Source organism: Seriola aureovittata, chromosome 14, assembly GCF_021018895.1.
Source record: "Seriola aureovittata isolate HTS-2021-v1 ecotype China chromosome 14, ASM2101889v1, whole genome shotgun sequence".
In the NCBI taxonomy this organism is placed as follows: Eukaryota; Metazoa; Chordata; class Actinopteri; order Carangiformes; family Carangidae; genus Seriola; species Seriola aureovittata.
The window spans coordinates 11,516,384-11,531,264 of NC_079377.1; the positions used below are offsets into that span (position 1 = coordinate 11,516,384).

The following is a 14,881-nucleotide window of genomic DNA, read 5'->3' on the forward strand; positions in this document are numbered from 1 at the left end:
GACTCATGCTCGGTTGCCTTTCCTCTCGCGCTCCAGCGGCACCACCCTTCTCTCCTGAATGCAGCAGATGCTGGGAAGCAATCACACACTAGCAGCAGGAAACAGATTTCCTTTCTCCACTTTTTATTGGGTGGGCAAGAAACGGGCAGCTCCATCTGCTTTTATGTGAACTCCACATCATAAAAGCTATTGTTTTAAAACCTTTGTGATCCTCACATGAATTGGATTATATCAGAAGCTAATTGTGAAAATAACATTAAAGGATTTATTTTTTTTGAGTGCCCATTAGTGAGAAGTGGGTCTAGTGTGAAGATACAGACTGGTGATGAATTAAAGGAAAAACCTGAATACAAGAGAGGAGAAACATAACAAATACAGATGCTTCCACATAGGGTACAGGGGACCGCTGAATGTTTTGATGAGTATGAAAATGATGTGAATCATATACTGTGACTTTTATGTTCGCATTTTACACTGTGTGAGACAGCGCCCTCCGGCACCATCATCAAAACACCAAATATGGGAATATCTTATAAAGAAATAGTTTTTATCCCTTCAGTGAAGTTTCAGAGGCTTGTAGAATCTGTTTTTTTCTTTACTTTGTCACCCATCTGTATAATTTAAGTAATAACATACAAAAACCATTTTACCTTTTAGAGTGAAGATTGTTCAAAATGCGAGTTGCAAAAACAAACAACTCACCAAATCTATTTTATATCGCTAACGTAATTATCATCAATATATACTAGCTAATGAATTCATGTCAATTCTACTTTGATACCTTAAAGAAGCTAATCCTAAAGAAGTGGCGCTGCTCAGATGGTGTATTATAACTTATTGTCTTCTTAATGCAGCAACGGCTGAAGCTCTTGCCAAGACTCATAAGTACGCTAACCAGCAGTTAATGCTAACACTGACTGTGTAGCAATAGCAATACTTACAAGTAGCTCCTTCAGTTGGGCTGATCAAGAAAAGCTTTGTTTGAAAATGATGGAAAGTAGCCCCTCTTTGTAGTTGCTATAGCTCATTTTTATGCAAAATAATTCAACATGACTGAAAATTGTAACTTTATTTAGGATGATATTGGAAAAATATATATATTTACAGTGGGTACCTGTTTTTTTTTTTGTATTTTGGCAGTGCCAAGCCAACATTTCTATGGTGTTTTTTCAAAAAAGGATGAATGTGTTTAACAGCCCCTGTGTAATTGTATCACAGCTAAAAATTTACACAGAATTATCATAAATTATAAATCTTGATCAGGATTCTCCGTAGTCAAAGTGAGAGGGAGGAGGGGGAACAGATTTCCATGAGCAAATACTCACTTAAATGTGGCAGTTGCAGCTGTTGCACATATGGAGGCTAGAAAGTGAGTGTTAGTAACTGTGTGTGCGTTCATGTTAGTGCCGTTAGTGTGTATGTATGTCCCATTAGCTGTCGTTAATGCTCCCCCTTTTCCTCTCCTTGACTTTGCTGAGTGCCTCTGTAGTGATAGCTCATGCCTAAGGGTACTTTGACAGCTTCACCTTGATCCTCCATTTGCTTTTCATCAAGGTTCATGGAATATTCTATCATCACTGGTGAATATACTGAGTATTATATCTGAATAGCCTGAAACTTAATGAATAAAAAGCCAGTCATTAATTAAGAAGACACCTCTTGATGCACTACACAGTAAAATTAGTCACAAAGTTAGTCAGTAAGCTCTGTGTATATAATCAGTCACTACTGCTCTGTGTAGAAGCCACTGTTCACTGTGATTTAGTTTGAAGTTCAGGAAAATACTGATCAGAGGAGAATGCTGAAAATTTTATGCGGAATTGGCTCAAAACAAGACGGACAAGATAATAATAATACTCTGCACAGATGCTCAGGCATTGTACCCTTTTCTTGCAGTCTCCTTTAATTTAGTCTCCAGGCTTAAGACAAAGCAAAGGCTGAGTTGGAGGGCTGCTTTGAAGTCTTGACAACCTGTTTCAGTTACATATTTCAGACTCAGCCCTGCCCCTCTGAAAAGAGTATTCTCACTTACAAAGAATGACAGGTATTTCCCCATCATCGTCTCACATTGTAGTTTTGTTTACCAGCTACCCAGATACCACTTTGACAGAGTTGTCAAACAGTAAAATCCAGTGGTAGCCATTTGTGCTGAGTCACCACTCCTGTGGGCCTCAGTCATAAAGGGCAATATACATTAATTCCCAAGTGTGACTGATCTGTAAGTTGCAACAGATCATTTTTAGCCAGGATACTGTCATGGCTAAAAAGGATGGCAGTGTCAGTCTATTGGTCAAATAATCAGTTAATCAATTAATCATTGCAGCTCTACTTTAATTAATCTATAGCCAAATACCTAAAGCTAATAACATTCCCATCAACCTCATCTGTACTTGTGTTTTCTGTTCAATAAGCAATGCTAACAAGCCAGGCTAACAAGTCAAGCTAACATGGTAAACTTTATACTCCCTACACATCAGCATCTCAGTATGGTCATTGTGCATTTAGCTCAAAGCACCACTGTTCCTATAGTACAGCCTCACCATTTCCGCAAGCACTGGAAGAGTGAACAATGTCTTTTGCACATTGCGTGTCCTAATGAAGCATGAACGTTGATCTAGAGCTGAGCTGTAGGATGTAGCGAAGCTTTTTCATTTTGGATACTTTTACACTGACTGTGTATATGTGACCATGAACGCACAGAATTATGCTGCTATGAAGGAGATTCCCTCGATGTGTACTTTAAGGAACATTTTGAGAATTTTGCTACTCATCAAAGGGAAGCCTGTTCAGTCAGAGGTGTAAGATGTTAACCTCGAGCAGGATAACAGTGACAAAGACCAGTACCTACTTCAAAATCTCTGCCACTGCTACGCAGTATATGGCCTTGTACCCAAAACAAAGCAGAGGCATACATGTCTTTGCTCACTGAGCTGGTTATGACACACAAGAGGTGAAATGAGAGCTGTTGAGCAAGAATGTTTAGCGAGTCCTTGTCATACGCTGGAAGGTTGAGGGCTTTTCAGTTTACACTTTGTCTGTTTTGATCCCCCTCCCATACGAGGTCAAGAGGATTACACAGGCTGGATTTTGATTGCGAGGACTTTTTGACTTTGCTCTGCTCAGAATCATGTGAGGATATTTTAGGCATCCTGACGCAACAAGATGCCAAAGGATGTCACCAGCCCCCCCTGTGCAAGTCATTCTCTGGAAAACAACAGTTTATCCGTTCTATTGTTCAAAGAATCTTGTAAAAATATTGTAATGAAAAGCCAGTGTGAAGTGCTGTAGACTTTACTGCTGCCGGTTGAATTTCCAACAGTTTGGTTGTGCGTTGTTGGACACAGTTTAGTAACTATCATTCATTCATTCATTCAAACTCTACTATAAGTTTAACTTTACTACGTACATTAACTTCAGTCATCTTTATTGTACGTAAGGAAATGAAGGACGTCACCTAAGGGCCACAGATTATGTGGTCTGCAGTTTCAATGGCAGCATGGTTTAGAGTTGTGGCTATTTATAGCTGTGCACATGTGCTTTGCTGAGGTCTACAAATAACAGTCTCAGGAGCTCCATGGCTGTCCGTTTGAATGCTGTGGTGGACTCTTGGCTAGTGCTGGGCTTAGTTTGTAGTCAGGGAACAGACAGGCCTAAAAACCGGTGTGTACGATGTACTGTACAGTAAATAATACCTTAATTACTCACAGGTCAACCTCCTATCATGGTGTAAAATTGCACTTCTGCAGGGAGGCTGTAATGGCAAAATCTTTTAGATGGCACCCAAACATCAAGAAGTGCAAATATAACGAGAGAGACAGGTGGTTAGTCTGGCTTTTTCATGTGATCCTTCAAACATCAACCCATTAAAGTCAAAGGTCACAAGCTGTTGGTTATACTCTAAGCTGTTCCCAGACCTCTGCTGGATGTGATTCATCTAACTACTTGAATGTGTGCGAATGTTTAAACGTCAAAAGGAAAATTTGTGTTATTCTTAAATACGTAAAGCAGTGTGGTGGATTTGAATAAGTACTGTATTTTCAGTAAAAGCAGTTACTGTATGTAGTTCTAGTTGGCGTCAGTGATCACAATTTGGAGGCTCTTTACACTATAAGAAAGCCTTGTGTGAGAAATGCCTTGTGTAAGCCGTATGAAACAAATCTAAATAATGAGAAAAGCAATAAAGAAATGGAACACACGTCTGCACAATAAGCCACAGTATTGTACTGTCGCTAATTGAATCAGATATGGGGTTTAATAGGTAAAAAAAGTGTGAAAGTCCAAGTAGCATAATCATGTATTTTATTAGATGTGATAAGTAGAATGAGATTGATTGGGCGGATAAAGTTGTGCAACGTCAGGAGAATGAGATGATCATATTTGATCTGACATTATGTCATTGTTATTGTTAGAGGGGGAAAGCTGATTTGTTTAATGTCTGATATTTGACCTTTATTTATCTTTAGGACTGTTTTCATTTTATGACCAAATAATCTGAGACTGCTGTTTAAAAGATGGGAGCATTCAGTTTCTGTTGGACTGACAATAAACCAGTTAATCCTTACGTTTTATTCTCATAAGATCCTCAAGAGGGCACTATACTATTAAGCTCACCTTCATGTTTTTTTGGGAAGCACATGTATAGAAATAACTCATCTTATTGCATATACAAACCTGCTGCCTACTTCTGTTTCTGTTTATGCTGCTAGTATTAAAGATTTAATAGGGATGGCATAAATAATGAAAAACCGGGTATCTCACCATCTGACACTAGCTGATGTTGATGTGATGTGTTCAGTGTGTCTGTTATCAGTAATCTGTGCAATATGTGAAGCACAGCAGCCTATTGTTGACCACATCTGATAGCACTCTGTTTCAGCCTGTCCTTGATCTGAGCTGGAGAGTTTCCCTGAATACTTGCCCGGCCAATCTATATTAATGAGTTTTTCAGTGGAGGTTTATATATTATGCAGCAGAGAGCTTAGATATGGGCATTACAAACCAAATTGGTATCCTACTGCAGACTGCACTGCTTTATCTCTCTCTGTGATTCAGCTCTACTGTAGAGTCACAGGGACGGACGCATCGGCGATGACACAGCAGCACTGCCGGGTAAAGGCCTCTCGCTGCATCACTGTTTCGATGTGATCACAGACTACTTTCCTTATTTGGTAGGATTCTTTAATTGATCACGTTTAGTGAGTCATCTTAGTCGAACTGCTTTGACAGGCCAAAGTGTTCCTTCTTTTATGTGATGTTTCAGCTTCATGTCAGGCCCTCATCTAGACCAACATACATAATGATAAATTGTCAGATCAACCCACTTTCTAATTCTCAGCAGCTTTTACACATGGACTATTTTTAGATGAACTAAATGTAAAAATCTGCAGAGTACAGTCACAGGACTCTTAAGGTACCCCTGTTGTCCTGGAAATGTGTGTTTCAGGCGTTATGATAAGTCAGCCTGGTCTGTTATATAAGAATAACCACCCACAGCAACTGTCAAATGAAAAAGATGCCACCCTGTCAGAGGTAGGCCTGCTTTCGTTTTCTGTGACTGCCTTATGTAACTGGTACACAAATTATCAAAAAACAAATGTAGAAATTCCATTAAAAAAATCTGATCTGAATAACTTGTGTTGAAAGATCGCTTGGCCTTTTTTGGTCAGGTTGCTTCAGGAAGAGTGTTGATGTTGTTATTTGTCTGGATGTGTTCTCAGTTGTTTCTGCTGATGCACAATATAATGACCTGAGAATGTTTTCACCTTTGAACATTAAAGTATATAGTTGCGCATGGTTATATTGCTCAAGATACACAGGATAAGATATTAGCCTTAATCAAGTGTACCATGCTGCCAGAACAAATCATGGTACATTTCTCTTAAATAACATCTTAAACTGTATCCTGCCGCAGTCATTCCTTAAACATGTCAGCAAGGAACTTTTCTTCTTTTTTTTTTCCCCCTTCATTTTCTTTTACAAGAAGCACTGATTTCTTGTGTGGTTTTGAGTGCTGCTGCTAGATAAACACTTAACCGCGTGGAAACTCAAAATAGTGTGTAGCGATGGAAAACCTGACAGAACTCGTTCTGGAAGCTTGATGAGAAAGGGAGTCACGGCTGCCCTAGAGGCTGGCAGGCAGGCAGCAAGGCAGTCAGGCAAGAAGACGGCGACTGTAACTCCTTCCTCAGTCGCTTATCCACATGGCATCCGTCTACCTGAACCACGATCCTCTTGACAGCCCTCGGGAGCTGGTTCAGAGAATGAAGTACCCGCTTAAAACTGAGAGGGAGCGTAGGACTCACCTGGTTACTCTCATGTGCTGCATGGGTCAGTATTAATCTTACTGCTTCTTGTCATTTCCTTGAGAGATTATTCATGTCCGTGCTCGTTCATGACTAATAGTAGGTAAGTTATCCTTGAGCAAAACTCATTTTGTAATCCGCACTGAGGAAAATTAAAGGGAGGATGTTATCTGTGTTGTAAGTCCCGTGGTCAAAGTTCAGGAAAATGCTGATTGTCATCCACCTAGTTGTTGTGAACTGAATGCGACCTAGTTGGCAGATGATGTTGTAGATGTGATCGATTGTGCGTGTGTGTTTTTTTGGTGTTCGCTGAGGGATAATTGAGAGGAGTTGTGTCTGTCATACTGGGAGGCGTGGCAGCCGTGACATGAGTCATGGTTGTGGTGGCTGGCATGAATCCTCCTGTGCTCTGACACTGCATAAAGGACAGTCTTAAAGAAAATACGGTGACAAAAAATATGAGTTGCTCATAATACTGTAAAGAAAACATATATGAGATGCAGTGTAAGAACTGGTGTTCCTTTTCTTCATTATACTACTACTAGAAAAAAAAATGAGTGAGCAAAAAAAAGAAAAAAAAAAAAAGGATAAAACTTTTTTTCCCTATTTTATTGCATCCATTCGCATCCTGGTCTCACATATGTCACTGGTGGCAGGAAGTGTGGTTGCTATGGTGATGGGAAACAAGAAACATAATGTGGTCAGCAGCATGCAGGAAAGAGTGATGCCATTTCAGTCTCTGGGTAACAACATCCTTCTTTTTCAGCCACAGGGACTTGAGGTCTTCATTAGTTCTTCCATCACTTTCAATGAAAGTATAAATAACTGACTGTCTGCAACAGGAAACAGAGGATTTAGCTACTAAAATGAAATGCTTCAAAACCTCGAGGCTCTCACATGCTCTACAGATGCAGTTATGTATTTGTGCCCTCTGTATTTGTCTCTGACCTTGTATGCCATTAAATGCCATGCAACCTAATAGGCTAGATAACCGGCTTACACAGAGGAGAATTAAGCTACTCCAGAAACCTTCACAAAAAGTGTGCTGCCCGTACACCTCTGATGATTGCTTTATAAAGTGAAAAAAAATCACAAGACGTGTTTTCTGTTCTTGCTCCCTTCCTCAGATGAAAGAGACAGAGTGCAGAAGAAGACATTTACAAAATGGATAAACCAGCATCTGCTGAAGGTAAGAACAGTTTGTTTGTCCTGTCTATTTAATTTAGAATTTCATAATATGGAAGCTGATCTAGAAATCGAACTCATTTGCGCCCTATGTGTTTATATGGAAACTATAGTCACTAATACAGAGATGAAACCTAAATAATAGTTAAAATTCCAACGATCAGCAAAACGTTGTCCTCAAACTTAAACAATCCATTAGAGAGGTGTTGACAGTAATAACATTTACCATGTTAGGTCCCAACATGCTAACATTCCGCCCTCCTTATTAAAGCTTGATAAAAGTCATTTAGTATGACATGTGCTGCTATGTTGCTGCAGCAGCAGGTTGTCTTTTGTTGACTCAGGCATTTGAATCACTTACTCCGCTTTTTCATCTGTCCATTGAATTTAATGAAACACATTAACAGACGGACAAGCGTTGGCAAGTCACTGCCAATACGCCTTTCTTAAAAAAAATGAATCATTGCCTGGGAATCAAATGTAATATTGTACTTTATGGGGTTCTTGTGTCATACACGTATGTAAGACATAAACATGTATCTGTGATATAGCCTCTAAATTAAAGGGACTTTAAAAAGAATAAATACATTTTAGACGTGAAATTGGTTGGTACTAGATGCATTATGTCTTGAAAATTGGACATCTTTCAAGTAGTCGTTTGCTTGCCAGATAAAAGTGGAGAGCAGAAAATGGGGTCAAGCTAACAGAAACGTTTCAAGCTAGCCTGGCAGTAACTCTCAAAAATAAAGTGGCTAGATGTGGCTTATTGTGTTGGGCAGCTCAGTGCTCAGTTATAGAGCCAGTGAGAGCGATGATCAACCGTAGAAAATTGGTTGCTTTTGCACAAGCTGTCTCAACAAGATGAGTTTTTTTTTTTATTGTCCGTCATCCATTCTTGCAAAAGCGGTACCATGTGACAGTAAATTCAATGGAATAAAAAGAGTATTCAGTACTTGGTATTTTCATACCATATTGAAATGCAAATTATGCAGGAAAGGTAGGAAATCAATCAAAAACTAATGGTATGCTTTGGAAAATGGATGCAGTTTGCAGATGGATTGCCATTAAAACTTTGTACACCTTCAAAGGATGAAGCTCATAATGCTGGCGATTCCCTGACCTTTCCTCTAGTCCCACCAGCAGGGCAAAGATTTCACATGTGAAGTGAAATATCTCAATATAAACTAGATGGATTTGCCCGAAACTGTGTAAGATACATTCATTGTTCCTAGATGATGAATCCTGCAGACTGTGATGATCTCCTGTTGTCTCAATTCAGACATGTCATCCTCTGGACTAACTTTAATTTTGATCGTCCTGTGACTTTTCATCAAGCGCTATAATCACATCAAAATTTGAATTTGTTCAATACTATAATATAATATAGCTGTGGACTCTTATTCTCTTATTGTTCATTATAAAACAAAACCTCTGGTCCAGCCCCACAGCTGGTTACACTGCAGCTAACCCGTTACCAGTCTTCCTCAGAAATGCAAATCAAGTGCCACAGTGTGAACAGACTTAAATTATTACATAACAGTGGGCCTCTCTTTTTCTACCTACCATGTTGTATTTACTGTTTTGCCCCTGAGGGGGGGGGGGGGGGTTTCTTTGATAATCATCTTCAAAGCTTGGTGTCCTGAAGGGTAAGTTAGAGGGTCTCTGCCAATTAGACCAGTCTTTACTTGATGAGGGACTGGGCTTCCCATGGATCCGTGCTGATGACTAGTTTTATGAACACTTGTGTGTGATGTTTTCAAACTGGAATGCATTTATTATTGCCAATACGACAATAATTAGAAAGATGCTTGAGGCCCTAAGGAGCTACTGGTTCCAGTTCTGCCTTCACGAGGTGCCGGCTGCACCTCAAACTGTTCCACGAAACTTTCTCACAATCTTGGTTTAAGAAAGAAGGAAATTATATTTTATCTCTACAGTTCTGCAATAAAAATATGACACATGCACATGAAGCTGCAGAGATTAATAACAACATGTGTATAAAAACCAAAGGGGTTTGAACCTGTTGGATTTTTGCCTTTTATTTCACGTTGGACGGCCAGGTTTTGACAGCTGTATTTCAGGCATCTTTAGCTTACCGTTAGGTCTTTATCAGCAGGCTACACGTATGGTCCATGAGAAATCAGAGGTGCTGAGTAATAGTTGGGGAACTGTTTGGCTGACCCCATAACATAAGGGTGCAGGTCTATTTTGGCTCCACAGCTGTAGCTGCTATGTGGGATTACAGTGCTGAAAGCCCTGTGTGAAAGCAGGTCAACGGGCAGCAGCGTGATTTCAGACACGCGGTATTTAGGACAGGAAGGAGAGATGGGCCTGCTGGGAGGACTGGACTTGTTAAGTGCCTTGCTCAAGTGCTTAGATAAGGTGTCACAAAGATATGCTGCCCGGGCAATTATTACCTAGTGTTTTATGATATATGCATTTCAGTATAGAGAGAAATGTGAGGGAAAAAAAACAATCATGTTGTAAAATGTGGGCCGAAACTGTTTTTTAACCGGAAACTGAACACCAAGTTGAATGAATGACATAAGTAAGAAACATCAAAGGCAATGCGTGAGGTGTAGTTATGCCAGATGTAAGAATGTCCTCAAAGACGTTGATTATATGTACAGTAGTCGATTAAAGGTATTTGTTATAGTGTGTAACAGTATGTATTAACAGTTGTAAGCAGTAATGATACCTTCAGTTTGCTCACACTTTGCTTTCTTCCTCTTTGTCTGCAGGTACGGAAGCATATAAATGACCTGTACGAAGACTTACGAGATGGACATAACCTGATCTCGCTGCTGGAGGTTTTGTCTGGAGACACATTGGTGAGTTCATGCTTTTCTGTCATCTTCGTTTTCATGGTCGGCTTTTCTTAAAGGGATAAGAGCTCAAAACAAACCTATTGAAATTTTAGTCAGAAAAATTTCCATTGAGATCAGTGTCATGAAAACACAAAACATTCAGATTGTCATTAGACACCATGAAGGACAGTGAGAGAACCTCTTCATATAGACCCCCCCCACCCCCCTGACTTATGTAACTGATGGTAGGAGGGAAGAGGGAATCCTGGGATTTGATGGTCTGTAAGCAGATCCTGTGTGATTTAGCATTCACTGAAACCTACTCAAAATTCTATGCGGGTTTTTTCGTTTGTTCATTTCTTCTTCCTTGTCCATTCTGGGATATCAATGAAACCAACTGATGTGCAAATCACTGTGATTAGTTTTGCGGTGCTAGTAGGTGCAAGTAATATGAAACAAGGTGATATAGTATGCCCTGCTTTAAATCTCCTGCGCGTACAGTCAGAATACAGGCAGAGATGGGGAACTTTGAGCCACAGTTGTAGCAGTGATGCTCAAGTGAGATATAAACTACGGTACCCACAACAAGTTGTTATACACACATCGGGAGAAATCTAACAAGTGGGAAAAGTTCTCTGGTTGCCCACTGGAGTTTCCAGCAAGTTCTTGGCAGCCAGTAATTGGTCATTAACAAAGTTTAACTCGCTAACTAGCTTTTTTTTTTAACTCACTAACTGCCAAAGGTTAACTTGCTAGCATGAATACAGTACCCTACATGGATACAGTATGTATGTAGAGAAGGCACCAATGTAACAGTTTGTACAAGATAAATAACAATACAGTGAATAACTTGCTATGGACTTTACCATGCTTGTTTGTTGTACATTGCTGCAGTTCTGTGCACACAAAGTCACTCAAAGGACAAACATTACTGCACTGGACACACAGCCAGCTTGAATATGCAATCATGAGCAGTGTTTGTGAGTGCAGGAAGCTGCTGTGTTACGGTGATTAAAGCACAGCTGGAGTGATCACGGTAACGGCTGTGTAATCAATTTCCAGTCAGTCAAGACTTGGAATGAGCAGGAAATTATAAGAAACAAAAATCTTTCACAGATATCAGTCAAATTTGTTTGTAGTTAGGTTCATCATCTGATAATGTGTTAATCCAGGGCCCCTAGAGGCACTTTTTCCCTTTTGTTATTCAGCCGAAAATATTACAATATTTCCTAACAAATAGGGATGGTGGAAGTAAACAACGGCCTTTTTAACTTCGTTAATAAGGAAATCATATGGGTTCGAATTCATGCACAGTTCAGTATGTGTATGTGTCTAATCGCTCACATATAGAGCACGTAGCTGCACAGTGGATGTAGCTGTAGTGCTTTGGCCTAAGACACATGGTACTGATGTGCTGCATGTTATTAAGCAGGTTATTTACAGTAGTATTTTCATCTCTTTTAACATGCCATTCTTTCCTCTTATATTGAAGTATGCTGATACAGTCTCTGTGAAGTTACACAATGTTATCATGCTGTGATGTCCCTTACTATATAGTTAAACTGCATGTATTCCTGTAGGAGGAACCCAAGCAGTTACCCCCCTCTCCACTGTGACTAACTTTCATCCTCTAAACAGCTATCTATTTTCTGTTTACATCCTACTTTCCCCATCTTCTGTTCTCCACTCTTTGATCGTTTTCTGTCCATTGTCTAACTTCCTTTGGTTTGGCCGCTGTGTGTGTGCGTGTGTTTCTGTGTGTGTGTGTGTGTGTGTGTGTGTGTGTGTGTGTGTGTGTGTGTGTATATGTGTATGGTCCATGTCCTCCTTTCTTCCCCATGTGTTGCCTTTTCGGTGATAAGCCAAGGGAGCGTGATTTTCTGAAGACATTGCGGTTGGTGAGTGGGACAGAAGCATGTGCAGTTGAGCAGCATGGAGACACGGTGGATGATGATAAGGGGGTACGTGTGGCTCACCCCCTCCACCCCCTTGTAACAAACTAATTCAGAGCGTGCTGTGGCCAGTTAACAGAGGTGTAGAAACAATCCCACTGTATGATTTGTCTCTGTGTATAGTCTCACTTAATTGCTTTAGCAGATATTGTAGTTCCTCTATACACTTATAGAGTATTTTCCCCTTTTTCCAATTTGCTAAATTTGTGATTTCTATGGAACGTTATGTTTCATAATGCCACTTCTTTTGATCAGGAAACAATGTCAGAATCTTTGTTTCACATACCAGATGATAGCGATGATCCAGAGACCCAGGCAGCTTCCTGCTCAAATCTTCTTTTTAACGTACAGTATATTTGAGATAATAAAAAAAAGAGGAAACAATAAGAAGTCTGGCATACTGGCCTAGCAAAAAAAAGATGTAATAAATTGCAAAGAAAAAAAAAAAAGAAAAAAAAAAACTCTGCACATTATTGAACCATACAGTCAAAGTGCTCCGAACCTGCGTGAGCATCAGGACACTTCTCATCCGCTGCTTTGGAGTATTTTTGCAGAAGGCTTCATAAGTGAATGACACTCACCGAATGAAAGACATGGGTTTTTATGAAGTGTTGTTGCTTTGCTACTGAGATGAGCGGGATTCGTCATCCTCTTCCTACCATCAGCGTAGAGATATGGCTGAATGCGGCACAAGTCTTTTGCCGTTGCTGCTGCACCCCGGCTTGAGTGCATTTTCCATTTCATTACCTCACGCTGTGGCCCCTGACCGTCCACGTGCATTTTGCCACACAAGATCACATAATACGACATTTTACAGCACCGAGAACTGAGCGTAAATATATTTCAATTGCACCTTTGGCTGTCAGAGCGGGTTATCGAGCAGGTTATGTTACTTAATCTGTTATAGCAAGTTCAGAGCAAATTTGTGGAGGTGGAAATGGTGGAAAATGTTCTAGGATGGTAGATTATATGTACAGTATGCACAGATTTTGAGTGGACTTGCAGGAATGGATGCTCCTGTTATTGGTAGAGTTTTTTTGTGTGTGTGTGTGTTCTTTTAAGTCTTTACCTCACCAGATCAGCGGGTAAGAACCTAAAAGCATGTCCTGATGTCCTGCGTCTTCTATGCCACTAATCATTTTTGTAATTTGTTCTGTGATATTGAGAAGAACCTGATTACCATGCATGGCTCCTCTTCCCTCTTTATGTCCATAGCCTCGGGAGAGAGGGAGGATGCGCTTCCACAGACTCCAGAATGTACAAATAGCACTGGATTATTTGAAGAGGCGGCAGGTAAGAATCAGTCGGAGTGTCCTCTCAAACTCTTGTGCGGTCACATTTTTGATTCAGGACTGAAATAAATTTCAGCCAAAATTTTGTCATAAACCTTTCAAAGCATTAAACTACTGGAAATCAGCCTGCTGTCAGATTTGATTCAGTGATGTAATAGCAAAAACACGTTTTTCTGCCTTTCCTATGCTGCCATGGATTCATATCCAGCTCAATATTGTGACAGATTCTTTTATGTTCATTTGCCACTAGTAGTAAATAGCAGCATTTAAGGAGCTAGTAGCAGCGTTTAAGGAGCGCTGACTACAAATCCCATCAGTGGGGTTTCAAATTTGCCCTCCCCTCCCCCACCTCAGTCAGGATGTGATGAAGAACACAGCCTGGCTGAGCCACAGCCAGATGTGACGTAAGGCTCGAGACAAAGGATTCATAGATGGTCACAAATGAGTTGTTCTATTGTTTTAGCTACAGTTCATACCAGACACATCCACGCATCCTCCGTAGAAAGATGTTGGAAGTCACAGTTATTAAAGATGATCAGGCTGGCACAGGAGGAAGAAATTCATTATCTCTATATTAAACCAACACTATGATCAGACTCTGCTTTCCGTTTCTGTTTTAAGTGAAGGACGTCATTAAATACGCATCATTTCTCACTTTGATAAAGCAGCAGATAAAGCAGTCCTGGCAGGTTTATAGCATTTAATCAGTAGCAAACATGCTCTCTCAATCACCTCAGCCTCACACTGTGCGGACCATAACACTGTTCTTCCACAACCATATAATGACTATTGTGCCACCTTGTGGTGCATTTTAAACAATAGGCCTATGAGGCAACATGGGCACAGTACAGGGAACGTTCACCTTTATTATGTTGAATACACAACACAAATATAATGGTAAATACCATAATTTAGAAACTCAAGAGCAGGTCTTTTACACTTTGAGTTATTGTAAACGTGTGTGTATTAATCGTGTTTCTTGTCTTCAGGTCAAACTTGTAAATATCAGGAATGACGACATCACAGACGGTAACCCAAAACTGACCCTGGGACTGATCTGGACCATAATTCTGCACTTTCAGGTCAGTGTTGTCGTCTTATGGTCGGGAAATTCTTATGCTTTTAACAGCCATGGAATTAAGATGATCTATTACCCAGATAATGGATTATTACTTACTTTTATTTCTTTGTATTACGTGTAACTGATGAGCTCACACTGATAACGGCTGTTAATTTGTATAAACCTCTACATCTGACTTACCTGTTAGATATCTTTTTAAAGCAGAGGATTGTGGGAGTTCAAATGTATTTGAAGGCAACAGAAAAAAACATCCATGTTGCCG

The 14,881-nt window shown here is 40.0% G+C and overlaps 1 protein-coding gene across 22 annotated transcripts in view; it reads left to right on the plus strand.

Annotated features, from left to right (window-relative positions):
• dst (dystonin) overlaps positions 1–14,881 on the plus strand; it is a 100,962-nt gene that overhangs the window by 12,877 nt on the left and 73,204 nt on the right. For 14 of the 22 annotated variants that reach the window (XM_056394930.1, XM_056394915.1, XM_056394921.1 and 11 more), the window contains 5 exons: positions 7,430–7,491; positions 10,229–10,318; positions 12,157–12,255; positions 13,462–13,539; positions 14,528–14,620. In XM_056394930.1, coding sequence (XP_056250905.1) covers positions 7,430–7,491; positions 10,229–10,318; positions 12,157–12,255; positions 13,462–13,539; positions 14,528–14,620 — 422 coding nt within the window. The remainder of the gene's footprint in view (positions 1–7,429; positions 7,492–10,228; positions 10,319–12,156; positions 12,256–13,461; positions 13,540–14,527; positions 14,621–14,881) is intronic. The other 8 variants (XM_056394920.1, XM_056394934.1, XM_056394936.1 and 5 more) reach the window with 2 other exon arrangements.